This window comes from Diabrotica virgifera, chromosome 9, assembly GCF_917563875.1.
Source record: "Diabrotica virgifera virgifera chromosome 9, PGI_DIABVI_V3a".
NCBI classification, from domain to species: Eukaryota; Metazoa; Arthropoda; class Insecta; order Coleoptera; family Chrysomelidae; genus Diabrotica; species Diabrotica virgifera.
The window spans coordinates 41,798,809-41,822,362 of NC_065451.1; the positions used below are offsets into that span (position 1 = coordinate 41,798,809).

General features: G+C 34.4%; 1 protein-coding gene across 2 annotated transcripts in view; it reads right to left on the reverse strand.

Moving 5' to 3' along the window:
- Positions 1 to 23,554, reverse strand: part of LOC114333741 (proton-coupled amino acid transporter-like protein pathetic) — a 576,198-nt gene that overhangs the window by 403,680 nt on the left and 148,964 nt on the right. Inside the window, exon 1 of one of the 2 annotated variants that reach the window (XM_050661735.1) lies at positions 9,504 to 9,652. The exons of the other annotated variant lie outside the window; for it this stretch is intronic. Within the exon in view, the coding sequence (XP_050517692.1) occupies positions 9,504 to 9,533 (30 nt within the window). The 5' untranslated portion in view covers positions 9,534 to 9,652. Of the gene's footprint in view, positions 1 to 9,503; positions 9,653 to 23,554 lie in introns of those variants that run through there. 2 annotated transcript variants of the gene reach the window in all.

A 23,554-nucleotide genomic window follows, 5' to 3' on the forward strand; every position in this document is an offset into this window, starting at 1 on the left:
TTGAGATACACACAAGTGCTGTATATTTTTTCCGATGCGTCGGTGAAAATAATTAATTGAACATCAACAACTTTCTTTTGTAAAAGTAAGCATCGAGGTACCTTGACCTCTTCTATAGTTTTGAATGTCGATAAGAGGTTTTGCCAATTTTTCATAATGATGGGTGAGTCAATGGGTTGATCCCAGTCCAGTTTCTGGGACCATATTTCCTGTATCAAGAGCTTAGCGTTCACAAGGACAGGGGATAACCATCCTAGCGGGTCATACAAAGTAGCAATGTAGGAGAGAATAGTACGTTTAGTAACAACATTAGCCAATTTGAAGATAGGAGTTTTAAACGAAAAGTGGTCGCGTTCTGAATCCCAGAATATGCCTAAGACTTTATCAGATCCCGTGAAGTTAAGACTGACTTCAGAGACGGGATTTAAATTGTGTTGAGACAGAAATTCTGAAGAACTGCAGTTCCACTTGTGGAGGAGGAAACCATGGGTTTCTAGCAAAGAAGTTAATTGTTCGAAAAGACAACTTAATTCATGAAGACTGTCAGCACCGCTGATCAGGTCATCCATATAGATAGATTCTTGCAGAACACTAGTAGCAAGTTCGTGGGTATGTTTGTTGTTGTCAGCGATGTGCTTGATAACTCTTTGAGCGATAAATGGGCTACTTGGGAGCCCGAAGGGTAATCTTTGAAATTGATAGCACCGTAAAGGCTGCTGAATATTGTCCCTAAAGAGAAAATTTAACAGAAATGTTTCAGTGGGACAAATGGCGATTTGTAGGAACATAGCCTTGATGTCGCCTACTAGTGCGAATTTAAACTGACGAAACTTAGCGAGAATGTCAAAAAGTTCATGTTGGACGACATAACCTTTGTCTATGACGTCACTGAGGGAGATTCCCGTAGACGATTTATTGTTTGGATCGAAAACTATACGAGTGGAAGTAGTAGAGTTGGATTTGAAAACGGGAAAGTGAGGGAGAAAGTAATTAGGTTTACCTGAGTCATTTAGCATTTTTAACGGCACTTGAATTATTTGTCCGTTATTGAGATATTCCGATATAATGTCCTGATATTTTTCCAATAAATCAGGGTTGAGTTGAAAACGTTTCTCGAGACTGAGAAAACGTCTTTTTGCCGAGAGAAACGAATTTCCCATGTCTATATCTTCGATAGGGAGTTTGAGATTGAGTGTGGACTCATATCGTCCATTGGGGAGAACATTAACATGTTTTACAAAATTAATTTCAGCGGGGTGATCATTAATGAGATCGGTGTTCTGAGGAGCGGCTTCTTCCAGCTCCCAGAATTTTTGTAAATGATCGGATAGTTCCTCGTTGGACACTACCGGCTCATTTACGGCGGAAGGAGTGTTATGAGAACAACAAGTAACGAGAGAGTTTGAATAAAATTCCAAAGCCTTTTTAGTATTTTTCGACTTAAGAGCAAAGTCTGGAACTGACCCTGATATCGTGTACCCGAGTAGAGTGCGTTGAAGAACGGGAAGACCTTTTCCCAAACGAATTATTTCAGGTTGAATGATATCGTTATACAGGTCTGCACCGAGCAGGATACCAATTGGGGATGTTACATGGAACATCGGATCACCTAATGGTATCTCTGAGGGTATGTTTAGTTTGCTCGCCGAAATAGAAATTTGAGGAAGCGGATTTGTTATCTTTGGGAGTACAGAGCACGAGATGTCAAAAGGAACGTCGTTAGCGACAGCGAAAATTGTTGTATCTACAATAGATTGAGACGAGGATGAGGTGGAGTTAATTCCATTGATCCGTAATTTTCCATCTCTAGTGGTGAGTGACAGTTCCTTTACGAGGTCAGCACTAATAAATGAAACCTGTGAGGCCGAGTCTAAAAGTGCCTTTGCGAAGACCCTCTTGCCGCTAGGAGCGACAAGATAGACCTGGAGTGTGCTTAATAACACCAAATGATTATCAAGCGAGGCTGCAGATAGAGCCATTGAATGTGGAGTCGAATTTTGAAGATTAACTTCCGTTTCAGGAGCTCTAACATGTGAGGGCCCCTGTTGTGAATTACCCTGTGTATGGGAGTTATTTGAGATAGCGGTTTTATTATGATTATTTGAGTTGTGTTGGCCAACAGCCGCGGAAGGGTTACTATGACCCGTTTTGTCGAAATGGAGCAACGTGTGATGACGAGATTTACAAACTATGCAAGAGAATTTGGATTTACACTGATCGAGCATGTGAGACCCAAGACAATTAATACAAAATTTATTTTGTTTGACAAAACTAAAACGTTCTTTAGAATTCAACTGCTTGAACTGAGGACAAGAGTAGATCGAGTGAGAGTCGTTGCAATAGGAACATTTCTTAGGACCTAAGCGAGGCGAAAGGTTACTGGTAGAAGTGTCTGAGGCTAGGTGTAAAGAGTGTCTGGAAGTAGTAGTCGATTTTGGTTTTGATTGAGATTGAATATTCTCAAGATGAACAACGCGTGTCTCGATTTCCCCTAGAAAATGGACAAAATCAGGGGTAGCTTGGCTACCACCGGATTGGAACTCAAGAGCCCTAATGGTAGGTGCGTCGAGTTTCTGAGTAGCGATATGTATGAGAAGTAAATGCAAGAGATCTGAAGGGGGCCTATTCAAGTTCAATAGGGCCTTGAAATTATTTGACATGACCGTATGAAAATTTCTTAATTGTGAGTGATTTGCGTTTCCAGAAATAGGAGGCGCATCAAGAATTTGAGAGATGAGAGTTTTGATAAGCGATTTAGAGTTGGCGTACCTTTGTGTCAGGTTATCCCGGGCTATTTTGTAATTGTCACCTGTGAGTGGGATATGCTCGAGAAGCGTCAAAGGCTCGGAAGTTAGAAAACTTTTGAGGTAAATGAGTTTTTCCAGATCACTTAATGTAGTATCAGATCCTATTATTGTATCAAAGGTCTCAATGAATGAATTGTATTCAGTAACTAAGCCACTAAATGGTTTTAACTGAATACGAGGGAGGTTTACTGTTCGTTGCCTAGCCATAGACTGTGAGGTTAGAGAAGAATTAGGGTCAAATTGGAGGGAGGGGGTAGCAGTCACATTAGAACTTTCAATGACCTCTAACCTTTCTTCCAATAGAGAAATTGTATCCAAATATTTATCAAAAACCACAGAGGAATCAGTAGAGGGGGTAGGTTCCTCGGGGATCGTCTCCAGCACATTTTGAGCATCGCGGAAAAGTCCGTAAGAATGTTTGAGTTGTGAAATTATTTCACGAATTTTATATTTGTTTAGAGAATTAAGAGTTGTGGGAACCGAATCAGCCAACTTGGTTATATCAAGTTTTGCGGTGAGCCTCTGTCGGTTATATTTTGATCGGTCAGCCATGTTGCGAGAATGTGAGATTAGATAGATTATTTGCAAATGTCTAAACCTATAAATCGATGCGAAAATGAGAGAATATGTACAATATATTATATATTACACGTTTAATAGTGTGAGATTGGCTTAATAGTATCACCCTGTATGAGCGCAGATTAGTATATGAAATGCAAAACTATAAAATTTCAAAATATATGCAATTTTCCAAAATGGGTATTTTTCAGCAAGTGTGAGACACCCTTAACAAGTATTTAAATTAATTAAATTGAAGGAAAAAACAATTATTTATTTTCTATAGTTTTCTAGAAGTGTAAAATGAGCTTAAGCGAAGCTAAATGTAGCAAAAACTTACAATTTATGCAAGAAAACAAAATTATTTTTAATAATTTTTGTAACCTGTGAACCAGGCTTAATCGGATTCAAAATTATAAATTTAATTTAAATCAAAAGGTTGAACAAACAATGTTAAAATTATAACACCCGTACTATCAGCCAAGAAATGAGTACACTTTTTGTATACTATAAACAGAAAAATATATTTACGAAAATAAAATAATGTAATATATGCAAATATTTTTTCATACAAACAAAACGACTCCTTTATTTGAACAAAGCAAGTAGTTTCTGAAATTGCACGTGTAGACCGGGCTTAACAACCTACCAGCTATTGTAGAGACGTGCTGGGTTAAATACTGAGAATTTGAGTGCAGAAAGAGAGGAATATTTTATTTTTGTGCCGGGGCGGCGTGGCTTGGAAATTTCCAAATGCAACAGAAAGACACTATAAATGAAAAACCGTTATTCTCAGAATAGAGATTATCAAAATATGCAAATACGAAGGACCTTGAGGATTTAATTAATAAATAATTAATATGATACGGCTCGATGGAACAGAAATGTTTAGGCAATACGTAAAGTATCCTTAACAATAGTAACCTATACTTATTGTACGGTTATAGAGTATATTCCCATAGGTAAGCTGGTTAAGAGTAGATAACGATTTTTCATATGTAATTTAAAGTATTATCTGCATAAATGGCACAAAGAATATTTGCTACGAGAGGTATATGGTTCAAAATGCATACAGTATCACGACTAATAAGTTATGTTCACATACATGTAGAGTACTTACAGTTTTATTCCTTGATGACGTGTCACATCAGAGCTCTGATTGAATTCCATAATCCATTTGGTTCATTTGTAAGGCACTCACTAATACGCTAAATAAATCATCGTCGATAATACTGAGCAGATTGAATTATCTGAGCGGTATAAAACGATAGCAAAAAAAGCCGGTAAAATGCGGCCTTTTTACGAATAGCGGGAGCGTCGATAGATTAGAGATGATTCTCGTTAGGAAGCTTTTGACGATCTGCCCCGGCGAGGGGTTCAAATGCGAGTCTCAACAATAACCTGGAGTTTCCAGAAAGGTTACATAAATACTACTTGAATTTTAAGTAATCAGTAGTACAGGGGCGTAACTAATTATTTTAGTGAGCCGTGTATAATATATTTATTGTACAACTCCTTTCTCTGACTGTATATACAGTTTAGCTATTCCTTTTAGAGATCGTTTAGCAAAAATTAGCATTTTTTGTAAATCATTCCATCCCATCAGATTGGAAATTTCTTCAAAATCAGTTATCCATTTTCTTATGGGATAATCGTCTTTTCCGTCGAAATTTCTTATACTATCCTCTACGTCTCTAAAAGTTAAGGCAAATGAATCATTCAATCTACCTCTCGTCATTTTGTTTGATTTTGATCTATTCCTCGTAAATAAATCCGTCGTCCTTTCATCATCCATATCGTCATCATTATTATCGTCTTCGGTAACGTCTTTACCTTCTTCCTCGTGATAAGCGTCTTTATCACTATTTGCGTCGTTATCTTCATTATAGCGATCGTCTTCGGTAACGTCTTTACCGTTTTCCTTGTGATAAACGTCTTTATCACCGTCATCCTCGCTAGCGTCTTCGTCTTCATCGTCATTCTCGTCTTCAAGATTGAAGTCGTTCAAAAATGAACAAATACGTTCAATCACGTCGTCTTCTGAACCAGTGTAGTTCAGATCTAAAACACTGCAAACTGCTACTAAGTCCGGCATACTTAGTTTGTTTTTCACGTCTTCTATTTTTGTGGAATATTCCTCGGATTCTTTATCCCACGAAAATTTTGTGAAATTCCGCAAGTTCTTCCTTGTTTGTCGCGGCAACCCTTTATCCCCGTACGCGACAATATGCAACGCCTTAACAGCACTTAATGCCGAATTTTTAAGGTTTAAACTAATTTTTGGAAAATCGTTAAGAGTTTGATTAGACTGCATTTTAAAAAGGTATATAATAATAATACATAAAAAAAAAACAAAAATAAAAAGATAAATTATCTTTTAACTAAAAAGTTAGATTATTTTTTCCCGTGTGCAAATTGTACTTGTGAACTGTAGAATTGTAGTCGCTTTTACTTTAAAATTATCAATATTTACTACAAATACTAACAAAGTTATGATTTATTAAAATAAATGAACAAAAAAAACAATGAAAAACAAAAAGAGGTTAATCGTTAAATGATTTATGATAGTTCTTTCGCAACATTCACTGTTTATCGTCAAAGTTCCAGTTCACAGCTCCTCGAAAAAATAATCTTTGGTCAGATTTCTAATTTCCAGACACAAGACCAAAGTGTCTTGACTATTTTTAAAATATTGGAACAAACACACCTGATTTCTCCTTGGTAATACTGCTTGCTATGATTGCGTCTCGTCGTCGTCGTCGTCGTCACTGCCCAAACAGCCGTCGTATTTGCCTAACAGCGTCGTCTACACTGTACTAGCCTGCTACTCCACCAACACAACCATTCACCAACAGTTCACCAAGTCCGGAAGTCACCAATAGTTTAAAAAAGTCCGAAAATCACCAACAGTTTCCACGTTTCCCGAACAGTCATAAACAGTTTCCAAAAATTACGTCACGTCACCTGAGTCGATTTTTTAATTACACGTCACTTTACGGTATTTCGCGAACTTTACGACAAAATTGTCTTTCTTAGATCCGCGATTGAGCCCCCAAAATGTAGGTTTTCTTTAAAGACGATCGTAATAAAAGTCCGTTTGATGTTTAATAGTTTTAATTAATAAAATAGATGTCTAAATTATTGTTACTATTAAATTATCGAAATATAAAAGTACTTGTGTAATTGCGACCAAAAATCTTACATGTTCTTACTCTTACAAAAGGGAAATGTATTTATAAATAATTTGCGTCTAATCAATATAATACCCGTCTAAGCATTATCCCTTAACCTAAGAACATAGGTCCGTCGCGTTTATGATGTTGTCATCGACTAAATGTATTCGTTCCCACACAACCAAAATTCCTTTACTGCTAATCTTCCCTTTTTCATGGTTTAATTCGCTTTCGCGGGAACTAGCCTATTAGTAATAAAAATTGGGTCAAAGGGCTCTACTTTGTTATTTTTATGTCTTAAAAATAAACAGAAACTGCTCACTTAAACTACCACTCGATTAGATACGCCCACCCATCTGTGCATTTTAGAGCCTCGCCGACAACCGCTCGTTTCGTGTTTGTAAATACGAATAATTAAAGAAATATTATATACAAGGTATCTTAAAAATTAACATAAAATATTTACAATCCTACATGAATATACTATATATTGCTCAATAAAGAGGGCTTACTTTCTGTTCTTAAAAATGGTGTATCATCTATATTTAAATAATGGAAACCGAGTGATTCTTCGATATTTTTTTACCTGTATTATTTAAAATTATTTCTTTTACAAAAATTACATAAACGTTAGTCTTAGAAAACATTACTTTAGTTTAAATTATTTAAACGTTAACATTTAAAAAAATTTTAAAATCAAAAATTATTTTCACAACGAAACCCGATTTGGGCTTCGAAACGTTAATAAATTCATTTTTTAGTAAAATTGTGGCTTATTTCCCATAAAAAATACGTAATTATAAAAATGCCACAAGGAAATAGCTTCAGAACAACTTTAAAATCAAAGTCTATCTCTTCGTTAGCATTAGCTTCAATATCTTCCTCTGACACCTCAGTTATCTTAGAGTTCCCACAATTAGTACCCATGCACATGCACCCTTTGCAGAATATTGAACAACTAATTCCTATCTTCCTACAGCCGCATTTTTTTGTACATCCTTTGGTACATTTACATGCTATTTTTTCAAGCAAAGCTTGTGGTGCAGGAGCTTTGACAGTAAATATTGGAATTAATCCATATTTTGAAGTTTGCCTGGCTGAGTCCAGGCAAAGTATTACGTATAAAAAATAAGATTCAATCATAACACACAATCACATAAAAAAGTTATATAAGAAATTTAAAAAATAGTCCTAAAATCAAAAATCGTTGCAAGTACTTACTACATTTTGAAAAAGCAAATCTTATTCAAAAATAATACTAGAATTTTTTGTAATACACCATTTTAAAGTAAACATAATAAGCTTTCTTTTTATTATACAATATATACCTAAATGTAGAAGAAAAAAGTTATAATGGGAAATTTAAAAAATAATCGTAAAAAATATAAAAACCCGTTAAAAGTATAAAATCTTGAAAAAGATAACCTCTTTAAAAGAAGTCGTACAACATTATACAGTAGAACATTTTAAAGGTAATTGATTTCTATTCCTCTTACATGTACCATTGCATATGCCTAAAGTTACGTAGATAAAAGTTACAGAACAATATTTGCGAAATAACAAGGAAAATTGCCAAAAATTGCTGTGAGTGGCGAACTTTGAAAAATCATGTTTAGAAAACTGTAAATCCTAATGACCTCTACAAAACATCATTTTAAAGAGAAAATATGTAAGTTTTTTTTTGTGAAGCAATATTTATACCTATAACCCCGTGGACAAAAGTTATGGGACAAAAAACAAAATTTCTTTCTTTGGGTTTCTTTCTGCTTTTTGTTTTGAATATATTTTTGTAAAAAAAAGTATCTTTGACTTTAAAAAGTTATATTTAAATAGTAAATTTAACCAGGAACAATTTTTATGTGGACGTGTTTGTACCAAAAGTGCATAGAACTTACCCTAATGTAACCTGTGCCCAGGGACTAATTCAACCATTTCTCAAAAACGCACCCCTTTAAATGGTAGCACTCCGCGGTTTTTTCATATATAGAGATTCATTGACCATATGAAATAATAAAACCCCGTTAACGTTGTAGTTCCTTTCTATAGTACACAGTGGTGTCATGGCAAAATTAGCAGTACCGGAACGCAGTGCCGGAACGTACTGCTAATTTTTGTTTACAAAACCTAAATTCTCTATTATTTTATTTCTTTTCTTAACCAGTGCCGGAACGGCGTTCCCACGTGTTCCCGCACCATGACACCACTGATAGTACATAATCAATAGCCTATATGTCAGTATGAAAAACGATAGGATTAATATTAATTTACTGTTTTAAATTAGCTTGAATTTTTATAAATATATGATGATTTATATTTAATGTATATTAAAAACTTTTAATATACAATGTGTGTTTTTATTGGGCGGGGGGCCCGCATCCCAACTGGAACCAGAGCCCGCGGATCCACAGGCGTAGCCAGGTTTAAGTTTCGAACGGGGTTAAAAAAAGTAAAACGACTAAAACTACATAAAATAACCTTTATATTCATAATAAAAATTTGAAATATGTTAATATCTTAACTTTTCAGGGAGGGTTTGAACCCCCAAAACCCACCCCCCTGGCTACGCCCGTGCGCGGATCTATCAGTACGCTACTGTTTAGAGAATATTAGCACGTTGTCATGAGCTGTATGACACTTGTCTATGCCAATTAAAAAAAAAGTCGAACAAAAATAGAAAATTGAACGAATGGATAGCAATTTTAAACATAAAGTCCCGACATGTGAGAGTATTTTTTATTATAGATAATTTTAATACCCAATATATTTTGCGTAAATTTAAAGTAGGCAGAAAAGCCTACAAGCCTACAAGATTCCAACAAGAGAAAAGAGGTCATAAAAAATATCACACTAGGATTACTGATTTAAAAAAAATTGTTAACACACACATACACACAAGTATACACATAACCACACAAAAAATGTAACCACCAATTTAAAAAAAATAATCCAAACCATTCCTTGTTACCTGTTTCATTTCAGCAAGCTCCATTTTCATTACGCGGACGAGGTCAAATTGCAAAACGAGCGAGAGCTAGAGAGAGAGGTTAGATCATGTTTTGATCAATATCCGGAAAAAAACAACAAATAGACTAGTACAATAGACATAGGTTTACTAATGATCTGTCAACTGTTTTGCTCCTAGTACATATGCTGAGCGTAACGGTGTTGCCAATCTTCAAGAAAACTACACAAACACACATTTTTTTCACAAGTGTTTCAAGTGTTCTTAGAAAATTCAAACAGGTGTTTCAAGTGTGCTTAGTGAATATATGTTTAGTGTTTTTTCAGCTCTTGGTGTTCAGGGAAAGTGTGTTTGAAATTGTTCATAGGAACTGCGTGAAATATTGAGAAAATATATTTATCGAACTTAACTTAGTCCTGTCGCCAGTGGGGGTACAACTGTCTCCTTAAGTCAGATGGAATTACCCAAGTTTTTTTATGTGTTTTGACCCGTAGAACACGAATTTTTTGGGTAACGGTCGATCCGGATGTCGATAAGATTGTTATAAACAAAGAACTTGAGGAATCACATAACAGCGATTTTTCACAAAACAAAACATTTTTTTGTATTTTTTGGGTCATTCTAAGCAAAAAATGTTTTTACAAGTTTTTTCGTAGGATGCATAGTTTTCGACATAAATGCGGTTGAACTTTCAAAAAATCGAAAAATTGCAATTTTTGAACCCGAATAACTTTTGATTGAAATATAAAATAGCAATTCTGCTTACCGCATTTGAAAGTTCAAGTCAGATTCTATCGGTTTTGTTTACTTTCATTGCTAAAAATTAATTTTTTTATTGTTAAACAAAGCTATAAACACATAGTGATTGAATGATGTTTTCAATGCATTTCTCATTTGAAATCGAACGAATAGGAGTGCATACAGACAATATCTACTTAGATTACGTACATTAAAATACATGCATTGGGCACGGGAAACACTATGTGTTTATGGCTTTGTTTAACAAATAAAAACTTAATTTTTAGCAATGCAAATAATCAAAACCGATAGAATTTGACTTGTACTTTCAAATGCAGTAAGCAGAATTGCTATTTTATTTTTAAATCAAAAGTTATTCGGGTTCAAAAATTGCACTTTTTCGATTTTTTGAAAGTTAAACCGCGTTTATCTCGAAAACTATGCAACCTACGAAAAAACTTGTAAGACCATTTTTTGCTGAGAATCACCCAAAAAATACAAAAAATGTTTTGTTTTGCGAAAAATCGCTGTTATGTAATTCCTTAAGTTCTTTGTTTATAACAATCTTATCGACCTCCGGATCAACTGTTACCCAAAAAATTCGTGTTCTACGGGTCAAAATACATAAAAAAAACTTGGGTAAGTCCATTTGAATTAAGGAGGCCGTTGTACCCCCCTGGCGACAGGACTAAATAAAAAACTAGACTGGAAAATTGAATTGTCCAGAAAAAATGCAAGAAGTTTTTCCGTAAAAGCTGCGCTTTGTAGTTTTCTTTTTGTGGATTTTTGTGGCCGAGTCCCTCTTCAAGGTCCAGCAGTAATTAGACATCATTGTTATATCCCATTTTTCTTGGTAACGTCTCCCCATCTACTTTATGTCTTGGTGGAATATCTCTTCCTGTTTCTCGCCGATAGCTCCAAGATTTTCGAGAGAATGGTCAACGTGGGAAGCCAGAAAATGAAGTATGATGCTCACACTTCATTTCAATTGTTTATAATTCTCGGCCATGTTGGCTACAATTTCTTTGTAGTTAGGAGGCATGATATTTCCAAGGAAACAATTTTTTGAACATAACTTGATTCGAAAGTCTCATTCGTCTGACCAAGATAATTCACCAACGCACTAAAGGTGTACGGCACTATAAGAAGAAGGACTGAAAGAACCTATACAAAAGGTTCAAATGAGGTAGCGTCATGTGTATTTAATTGTCTACAAAACTTATATCATCCACAAACATACCCACTACCCACATCGCAGGTTAAGAAGGTAAAATTTTTGCTCATGGCTGCGTTGGCCAAAGCAGAATGATTGCTATGTTACACAAATAACTGCTATTCTGGTGTAGGAATGTTGGATATGTATAACAGCGGCGGCTCGTGGGTCAATCTTCAGGGGGGTCATTTTGGTTTGAAAACTTCAAACTGTTGATTTTTTAAAGTATTTAAAAGATCTTTTAGCATTTATATTTTAGATAAAAAATACAGACTTAGATAAAACTCAATACTATTTACCCTAGTTTTCCGAAAATTAAATTTGTCTTTTTTTAGAGTAAATCTTTTAAAAAATATAGGAAAAATGGTATGAACAGGTTATTGACTGATATATAGATAGGAATATTTATAGTATAATAAATTGTAAATTTATTAAAACGAAACTTACTTTAAATATTTTTATATTTTAAGTCAATTCTTCTATCCTTTAGTTCTGCAAAATAGTCTATGACCTTCTCATTGAAATTTGGAATGCTCTTGACAAGCGTTTTCTCGATGCTCAGCATAGACAAGGCACTAAGTCTAGGTTGTCCCATCGTATTACGCAGGAATGTTTTTACTCTTTTTAAAGTAGAAAAACATCTCTCACTTTCCACGGTTGTCATAGGGAGTGTGCACAAAATATTTAATAACTTCACTGCTTCAGAAAATGTTTCAGACAAATTCATGTTAATAAAAAGCTGAAGTATGGCTACTGCACCAGCACTATTGCGAAAATCCTCACGACAATATAAGACTTCAAGTTCCGATTTTAGTTTGGAAATATTCACTGTGGGATAATTAGCCGTCACCATTTTTAAAATATTTTGCGGAAAGTTGGTAGTGTATGCTTCAAATTTCTCTATGTAGAATAACTGTGAAATCATGAGATGATCATTGAAACTAAACCTGTGATTTATTTCAGATATAATAATATCACAAATTTCAAGTGCAGTTCGTCGCTTTGGATCCTCTGCAGTAGTTTTTCTTTTTTTTGCTGTTGATGTGCTTGGTACTTCTGATTCCAAAATAGTATTTCTAATTATTTGGATATTGTTGTTAAAAGACAGGATACAATTTTTGACAGATATAACATCAATGTCTCGCATTTGCAATTGTTTAAACAATATATCAACATGGGGCATTATTTTATGGAAAAAATTTAACCAAAATAAAAAATGCTCATCTTCCAAATGTCTTTTTAAACCAGTTGCTTGATTTATATTGTTACCATCTTGCTCCTCATCAATAATTTCCTCTAAGCAAGATTTTAAATCATCTTTATAAGTGTATACAATTTCAACACATTTTGTATTGAAAGCCCATCGAGTAGGCGCAGCTTTAGGTAGCCTTACTTTAACCACTCTATCCAGAACCATCGTACGTTTTGGAGATCGGCCGAAAAAGGACGAAAATCCGTGTAAATTTGCAAAAAATATTTTTATCGGTTTGTGTTGACTCGCCGCTTTTTGGAGGATAAGATTAAATTGATGGGCATAGCAGTGAATGAAGTGTGCATTTGGGTATATTTCTTTAATTTTTGTTTGTACTCCTCCCAGTTTACCGCTCATGACTGATGCACCATCGTAACTTTGGGCAATCAATTTTTCAGGTGCTTCATTAATTTTTAATAATTGAAGTTCTTCCAATATTACATTAGTTAAATGTTGTGCTGTAGTACCTAGGGGGTTAACAAATTTCCAAAATCTTTCATGTACAATACCAGTTAATACATATCGCAATATGATAATCATCTGCGTTTTATTGGAGCTGTCTGTGGTCTCATCTACTTGAATGGCCACAAAATTTGTCTGGCCAATCTCCTTCATGATATGAGTATGCACAATGGCTAACATTGATTCTAAAATATCGTTCTGAATTGTTTTCGATGTTCCTTTAAATACTGTACTTTTTTCAATGTGTTCTTTAAACATTAAATCCAGTTCAGAAACAAAATCGATAAGGCCCAGAAAAATTCCACGATTATTGGAGCTGTCACTTTCGTCATGACCGCGCAATGCAATTTCGAAAACTCCACAAAATTTTACACAGTCGATTAGTTTGTTTAAAATATACCTATTTTTAGATACCAATTCATTAAAGTCATGCACAGATTTACGATATACACTATCAAGTTGCTGTCTTATGTTAACACGTCCTAAACTTGCGTAACTCATTGATGAATTTATATGAGTAGTTGAAGAGGCATGTTTTGTAATTTTCACTTTTAAATGCTTAATGTCAGTTACTCCATTTTTCGCCCATACAGCGTCATTCGAAAACAGTAAACACGGATAGCAAAAAAATGCATTTCTCACACTGCAGCCACAAATCCAATCACACAAATTGTACATTGATTGTTTAAAATATCTTTGAATGTCCTTACCCCTATCCTTTGTTGTTTGTTTTAAATTCATGTTTGGTTTTGGTCGACCACTTTCTTTTTTCTCAAGCCGCCGTTCATAATTTAGTGTTCCAGCAGATTTTAAGGCAATTATTTCGTCAACAACACTCATCTTGTTTTCTAACTAAACGTGAGGCCGTCGACTCTACTAGAGGTATACGACGGAAAGGTCACTCCCACTCTCGCCCACGAAATTGCTATCTGCCGTCTCTTTTCTATTTTACATGCATTTGTCCATAAGCCATAAGAACTGTATATAGACAATTTAAAATACGGCCCAGCCACGGGCTTGTGTATAGCGCGAGGCGCGACGTTATTATATCTATTATATTTGTTTTGCCAATGGAGACTGCTGAGAGAGAATTTTATATTTCAGAGTGAAGTTTTAGATAAAAGATATTTTTAATAAAATTGGTATTTTTATGAGATTATTTTAGGGGGGTCATTGACCAATTGACCCTAAGGAGGAGCCGCGCTTGATGTATAATTGATATAATATACAATATATTATATGGTACGAAGCCATTCTTTCATACCACCAAACGTCTATTCGGTCTTTGCGAAAAGGCGTTTAACAATCAAGATTTTCTCGAGAATATGTTTACATTAAAAAAATTAAAAATTATGCAACTCTAAGATGACTAGGTATTGACGTAGATATGTTTGCTTGGCAGTTAGAGACAGTAGATTATTTTAAACCTATTTCTCAATGGTACAGATCTTTAAATTTTGCAGCACTTTAAATTATTTCAGAGTTCAACAAAGTTTCAACTCAAGCGAACAGCAAAATCCTCGAGCATGGTTCTCGTCCAAGCAAAACAATTTTATTACCACTACATTTGTAATTTCAAATCCATTGTGAAAAGGAATAAAAATGTGGATATTAATTCTTCCTAAATGGCTAATGGTAGGGGAGCAAAGTATGCTAAATGTGCAGTCACTCGAGCGCTTTGGAGACCTATTGGGTTGTGAAGAGTAGGTCCTAAAACCAAAAAAAGTTAAGTAACATTTTCCATTTTAGTGGGCACTTGCCATTTTTTAATTTAATTTTCCATTTCCAACAATCGTTTTTTTCGATTATAACGCCATCTATGCATAATTCGAAAATATGTTTCGAATAAAAGTTACTTATTTTTTTGTAAGGAATCCAAATATGCAATAAAAAATGGGGGCTCCTATCCTATGGGGGGGTCGTGATTGATGCCATTCGATAGATTCTTTAAAAATATTAAATAAGTATATTTTACAGTTTTTCGATCTGATGTTCATTTCGCGAAATATCGCGGGATTCGTATTTAAAATATTAAGTTTACCCCCCACCCCTCTCCGTGGAAAGTCGTGTTTGGTATCATTCGATAGATTTTTAAAAAATATTGAGCACATATTTTTTAGTTTTTCGATCCGTCATTCATTTCGCGAAATACTCGCTTTTTTCTTGTGAAATTTTGGGACTCGCCCATTTCCTTACGCCCGGCTCAAATCGTCAGATTTTTGAAATATACACTCTTTTGCATGTACTTAACTTACCTTATCTTAATCTGACAATTTCGAGTTTTTTTAAGGATAGATTTTTTTTCGGGCCCCCCTTAACGAACTCCCCTGTGTTAAGAGCCAATATATGGTAGAGGTACATCTGCAGGGTACCAGGTTTCTCCCTATATGATAATCTGACGCGCTCGAGTAACTGCAAAAATCCCCGCTTGGGCTCCCCTACCATAAAGACAATACTTCAGTAAACAAGAAAAATTTGTCTGATGTCAAAAGAATGCTTGAATTGCATTTTGGGTCTGATTGGCAATCTAATCCATGCTTAATATGTCAATTTTTTGCTTCTTGTGAAGAACGCAGTAAAGTTGGTGCAGAAGTGGAAGAAGATTTATGTTGCATAACTGAAGAAATGTCAAAATTATGTGTCTAAACTGTTTTTTTTTATTATTAAGTGTGGAATGAAGTCATCATACAATATATTTTTTTACACAATAATTAACAATAATTTATATTACTTCAAAATTAAAGAAAAACTAATAAACTTCATAAACTGAGAAGCAAATTGCAAAAAATCGAACTTTTGGAAGTAAAACAGATAAAATCCGTATTCAAAAATAACAATTGCCCCCTTGATAGCAACATCTGCAGTAGAAACATGGATCATGACAAAAAATACAATAAACCTTATTAATACTTTTGAAAGAAAGATATTAAGAAAAATATTGGGACCAATTTACGACCATGGTATGTGGAGAATAAAATACAAGCACGAGTTATACCAAGATTACAAAGAACCTTGTCAGAACTCTCTCGGAACCCACTCAGAACCCTCAAAGAACATAAGAAAGATTTGGTTTCGATTCAGAGATCACACCACGTGTCGCTTTAAGGCCGCTATTATATTAGGCAACTGGTGACGCCACCAGTTGCTCCACCAGTGACTCATGACGTCACGGGGCATTTAAGTAAATCAGACCTATTAGACTACGGCAACTGGTTGCGCCACCAGAAATTGTTGTCGATCTGGTGGCCGAACCAGTCCACCAGCCGGGTAACCGGGTCTGGTGGCGCCACCAAGCCGGGGCATTATGTTATATGGACCCTATTATGGAGAATTCTCACGACGAGGTCGAGGCGCGTGTTGAAGCGAGATTCAAGTGGGTCCTAATTTAAACGTCGGCAAAGAGAGATATAATATATATAATAGTGGAAAAGAAAGAGAACGCAGATACCCCACAAGACGGTAAAATTAGTAATATTTACACTTTGTGATAAAATGTCCCGAAGAATACAGGCAACCAAAAAGTTGACCGCTCTCAGTGGTGGAGATAAAAATATTAGTTGGTTTTTTAATTCTCACAATGATAAAAATTAGAACAAAACGTAGTTTGACCATAAAATTACCACGCCACTGATCATACCCTCGGCTGACGAGACATCCACACTATCCACAGGCTAATAAATTTTAGCATTTGGTGTTATTTTAAGGGTCATAAATACCAAATTTTGACAGAAATTTCTCTATCTCTTCTTAAGGTAGAATTCCGCACCAAGCGACCGAGACAGGAGACCGCGACAGGCGACAGATAGGCGAGGTCTCCCCACGACTGCTCTCAATGCAATTATATCAGGGTAGTTCTGCAGCCCGCGACCGAGACCAGCGACCAACTATCGCCTATCGCGACCTATCTGTCGCCTGTCGCGGTCTCCTGTCTCGGTCGCTTGGTGCGGAATTCTACCTTTACGTTTAATCTTTTTCACGTTGGGTTGAATTCCTTCTTCAGTTTTTATCTTTTTCTGTTACATTTTTTTATTTCACTCATAATGTCGCAACACGCTCTGTCAGTTTTCCTCTGAGCAACTGGTGTCGGTCACCACTAGTTCATTTGTATTGTAATCGAGTGCTTCGTATTTCTTTTCTATTAACTTCTATATTTTCTATTAACAAACGTATATTTTTCTAAAACCTTTTTTGTTGATTTATAAATATGCTATATTAAAAAGTTCTTCTCGCAGATTTAGCCGTTAATTGTTTATTCATTGTTTAAACAATAAAAGCTCTTTTTATATTTTAGAAATATCGGTGAATTCATTACTTTACCTTGATCAAAAATGTTTCTATTTTGTTTTTGATTATTATGCTGAATCCTAATGTGACGTTAATTGGAAAATTAATTATTTATATGGGAAATAAGCCACAATTAAAATGAAAAAAATAATTTTATTAATGTTTAGTAATATTTTGTATTTTGACAACGGCACCCGATTTGGGCGTCGAAACGTTAATAAAATTATTTTTTTCAATTTAATTGTGGCTTATTTCCCATATAAATAATTAATCATAAAAATGCCACAAGGAAATAGCTTCAGAACAACGTTAATTGGAAAATTTAAAAAAAATTGAGCTTTTATATACATATAGGTGCAGTATGTATGTGTAACTTGGAACCATATGGGAAACTTTTTTCTTATCAATTTTACTAAAAAAAATATTCTTTATAAAATGCTCTGCATAGTCTATGTTATACGAGGTATGTCAAAAAAATTATATGTAAAGTACCTTTAGATTTCACAACATTGTTATTATGAAAAGTTGTTAGAATTAAAAAAAACTATGTTTTGGGACGCATTAATTTTATTACACCATTCTAATTGAAAAAAAAATGCAATTTTTTTTAAATTACGGATACCCAACATCATTTTATTACAAATATCTATAAGTATTTTATTATTAATTTTACGAAAAAAGTTATTTTTTACAAAAAGCTTTATATGGTCTAAAATCTAAGATGCAATCATAATATATAAACTTTTATCAATTCTATACGAGGTATGTTAAAAAATATGAATTTCGTCCAAGAGTAAAGTACCTTTACAGTTCACAATATTTCAATTAGAAGAATGTAATTGCATATTCAAACATGGCTTTTAATTCCGAACAACTTTTTATAAAACATTTTTCGATATTGTTTAATATAAGGATACTTTACTCTTGAGCGAAATTCATCTTTTTGACATACCTCGTATAAAATTCACAAAATTTGAATCTGATGGTTGCATCTTATATTTTATACTATTAAGAGCATTTTATGAAGAATAACTTTTTTTTCGTAAAATTGATAACAAACAAGTTTCCAATTGCATTTGATTATTTTTCCAATTCCAATTCATTTTATTATTTTTGCTAGTGGCTATTCTCGGCCACCAGTTGCCCGTACTCACAATTTGGTGGGCCCACTAGTTGCGCCACTAGTTGCGCCACCAGTTACCTAGACTAATAGAGCCCTAGAGGAAGAAGAGCCCTAGAAGTCCAAGAGGATGAAATGTGAATAAGCTAATGGTGGTCGTCTGTCGTCTCTGTATCAAGATTAAATCTTAAACTGTTTTTCTTTGCCTTCGTTTACTCAAAAATTGACTACTTGGACAGAGGCGGCTCTAGCCCATGTAGCGCCCGTGTGCAGTCTATGCTCTGGCGCCCTTTGTTAGACGCGCAGTCAAAATGGAATAGTCGAATAGGTACCTACCTATTCCTAGTACTAGTACATAGGATATTAGGTACACTTACATTGTAAACAAAAATCCAGATGTAAATATTCCAATATTAAATAATATCGGGAGCCAATAGGTATTCACGGCGTCAGAACAACCTACCCAAAAGAGCCCCTGTAGACTTTTTATCGGCAGATAGTTTGCCTTTAAAGTAATTTGTCGGCCAAATATCGGCCGACAGTTTAATCAGTGTGAGCTAACTAGAACTTGTGCACACACGACGATTGTTTATCGGTCGATAGTTCAATTCTCTCCTAGTTTTGTTATCCAATACTTGTCCAGTGCGAATATTTTTTGAATATTTTGCGAAAAAATGGCATCGTCCAATTCATAATCGTTAATTGTAGAAACCTGCATGGCCTAATTAGCATGACAAGTTCATTGAAGGTGACTAAGATCATCCGATAAAAAGCGAAAAACTTTTTTGGGTAATCATGTAATTTAGAATACATTGTGTAGAATTTTCCACTAAATAATCTATCAATGAGAATTCATCATCAGCATCATCAGCAGCTATTCAATCCATCGTCAGAAGGAAGCCTTCCTTAGCTGTATTCATTCGTTTTAGTTTGTTGTTTTTTACATCCATTCGTGACCAGCCATTCACTTGATGTTATCAGTCCATCTTGTTTGATTGAGGTCTGCCTCTACTTATTTTGCTAGTCCTTGGTCGCCATTTAAGAATTTTCTTCGTCCAACGGTTGTTTTCCATTTTTCCTATGTGTCCTGCCAGTTCCATTTTAACATGACAATCTTCTGGATCACGTCTGTTACTTTTAACCGTCACGTCGCCGTCGTCTTATTTCTTTCACTGTAAATTATGATGCACTCAATACTCTCGGAATCTGTTCTTGGATTTCCTCCTCCGTTATATGTTATATGAGATCGATAATAACATGTCTGGATAATTTTTTCATTGTGCGACTACTAACTTCAACAGTCAAATAAGAACTTTAGTACTAAATCGTTCGAGAATAGTCGGTCGGCTGTTGATAGTGTGCGCCCTCTTCACCAACCCGACTGTTTAGTTGGCTCAGTATGCGCACTAACAGCCCATCCCGACTAAACTATCTGCCGATAAAAAGTCTGCAGTATGCGGTGCTCCGCTTACTGCAGTGTTTTAATTCTTGAAGGAACGAAAAAGTGTCAATATTTTGCTTTAAAAGTTCGAAGCTTTCATCAAATTTAGTAATTTGATTGCGGTATCTAACAGGTAATAGTAAAAGTTTACTTTAAAATGTATTTTCGCGTCAGTTACTGATTCATCTTCGGCCTCATATTTAAAAAAATTTCATGTTTTATGTTGAAACAAAGTAAAGGGCCCGCTCTTTGGTGCTCGGCGCCCCTAAGATCCCGGCGCCCGTGTGCACCGCACACCCTGCACAATAGGTAAAGCCGCCTCTGTACTTGGAAAAAAATTCGTTGGAGTTTTCCCTAGATAAATTGACGTTCTATACTTGCCTACTGCAAGTTGTAGATTCCCTCGCCTATTTATTTATCGTCCGTTTGATTTTCAAAATATAGAAAGCTCGGATTTAGTAAGGCTGTGACCAGAATTTGTTTTCCAACGCAGGGCTGGATTTAGATATGGGCTGAATGGGCCCAACGTAAGAAATCTTTAGATCTCCGGCTCCTTGGATTTCGTTTTGTTTATAATAGATGTCGCTGTTGCGTCTGTTGCAAATTATTTTTTATAATAATAACGTGACAGGAAGATTTGGTTTCGATTCAGAGATCACACGGTCTCAGACTCATTCAAATTAGCCTAAAAGTGGTCGAAAATACTCCAATGTGGGAAAATTCCCAAAAGTGTTCCGTCTGCCGAATTTGATAACTATCTACCGAAATGCCCCTTGGATCTACCACACCGAGTTTTAAAAAAATATCAAAATATTCGATAACCCAAATTATTGAAGTTATACTTCTTTACCGGCGATAGAGGGTGAATTTTTATATATGTTAAAACCTATCAGCCCGGCGCATGTGCATTATAACTTTGTTCTGATTGGATGTTCAAATGACATGTCAAAAATTATCCGATATGGCAGCTGTAGGACAGCTGTGGTTTGGATAAAGGTAAAGGTAAACAAATGTATAATATATTAGTTTTATTGTTGTGAGGACAGAAACAAAAAAGTTTATAATATTGTAGTGACTTTTAAATAGTTTTTAAAAGCAACAGGTACGTAATAATTGTTAATGTATCATGGGTATAAACCTACCTATTTGATCTGCCAAAATACAGAGTATGTAATACTTTTATTTATATAATTTGATTACCATCAAAATTTCTATCAATATTCACCTAATATATTGTTTTCTTACTCTATGTTTTGTTGTATTTTTTCAATTCTAAATCATTTCAATTCAAAATTAAAATAATTTGATCAATTTTCAAAATATCAAAATATCACAAGTTTAATCCGTTTAGTTAGTCGATCTTCGTAAATAATGACACATAGTGTCCGTGGCTAAGCGTTGAAGGCGAATGAATTCCAATACCAACCCCGCTTATCAGCGCTGGTTCGAGTCCCAATAGAAACTTTCTTTTTTGTTTTTTTTAATACATTTTATGATTGTAAGTATATTTATTATATAATTGTATTTTCAGAAAATAGGTATTTAGTTAAAAAAATTTTCGACAATTAATGTTCAGACATCATTTGTGGCTTGTTTAATGTGTTTGTGTGTGTTTTATTTTTTTATTATTTTAATTTTTGGCACTGTTCTAATAAAAATGTTTGAGAAGTAGTAAGTATAAATTAGTTTAATATTTAAACAAAATATAAATAAAAAGTATATTAATTTCGTTTAAATCATATAATAGAAGTATAACTTCTTACGTGCGTACAAAGTACACACACATTCTTTTCCTTTTATTTTTCTATTACATTCAAAAATATTTCAGTAGTATTTTTAATACGTTTGTATAATACCAAGAATTATGTATTGTTTAAATAACTAATCGTATTTCAGTATTCATAATCATAACATACAAGAGTTTCAAGTAAAAAATTATACATACTCGATGATGGTTGGACTATCTATTTCAACCAGATCACTTACAGATCTAATTACCTATTTCCAAACTATAATAAAACTTAATTGTTTCATAATGTGGCACTTTGGTCTTGTTCTTTATTAAAATTTGAATTATGGTTGATTGGAATAATAATTACTTAGCATATTATTTACACTCACCGGCACAAAATTCCGCCACCCAAAATGTTTGATTAAGTTTGACAATCTATAACTTTATTATTTGTACTCCGATTTTCACGATTCTTTTATCAGTTTGTAGGTACATGTATTGATGTCGTTTTTTATTATTCCGGTAACAATTTTTTTTTGTTTAGATGGCATTATACGGGGGTGAATGGAAGCATTGTATTTTCTCTTAACTTTAAAAAATTTTGTGTAAAAATTTTGAGGGCTGATTTTGTTTCATACTCCTTTTGTATTATCCTGGAAGTACCACTAAGGTTTTGTTTTTTGAATTATCCGAATATCTCTTTTCTTGTAAGAGTTGTAAATAAAAACACTGCTTTGAAGGTTTTTTTAATTAAAAATATCAAACTCACTAAAATTAACAAAACAAAACAAAATTAACAACAAAACAAAACAATTCAATAGCGGGTATGTCCACCTATTGCCGCAACGACTGCTCGCAATCTGTTTGGCATCAAATAAAGATGTGTTATCCTTGCCTCGGGAATAGCCCGATATTCGTCTAGCAGGACCATAACTGTACCAAATTTTCTGGAGGCCTAGGATGACGGCGAATAGCATTTTTTAATCCATTCCATAAATACTCAATAGGATTGAGATCTGGGCTGCATGCGGGCCATTCTAATCTTATCAGTTTAACCTCTATTTAATGAGTCAATCAGTGTTTTTATTTACAAAAAATGGTACAGCTCTTACAAGAAAAGAGATATTCGGACAATTCAAAAAACAGAATTTTAGTGACGCCTCCGGGATAATATGACAGGACGATGAAACAAAATCAGCCCTTCCATTTTTCCACAGAATGTTTTTAAGTTAGGAGGAAATACAACATTTCCATTCACCCCAAACAAAATTTTTGTGTTACCGGAATATTACCAAACTATATCAATACATTTACCATGTACCTACAAACTGGTGCAAGAATCCTGAAAATTGGAGTACAAATAATAAAGTTATAAATTATCAAACTTAATCAAAAATTTTGGGTGGCAAAATTTTTGTGCCGGTGAGTGTATAATATCTGATTGGCATCGAAAATAGATAACAAGTTTTTTCATTTTTTCTCCGAACGAATTATTTTTTCCAGAGGTAAACTTTCCGGTTTTTCACCGGTTTATACTTTAAAAATAAAAAACTGGTTATAACCGGGACAAAAAAAACAACCGGTAAAACCAGTTACTGGGAAGTAAGAAAACCGGTTTTAGGTTATAACCGGTAGGTTCTTCCCATCCCTGTTCCTAAGTACACACACCCAAACTTATAAGGAATCACCAATCGATCCACTAAAAATTTGGTCATTTTTGAAGTTTCGAATTTCCTAAACCTGTTATTCGATTTAAGTGATTTTTTTACCACATTATAGCCTTATTCATTGACAATATCGCTGTAATAATAT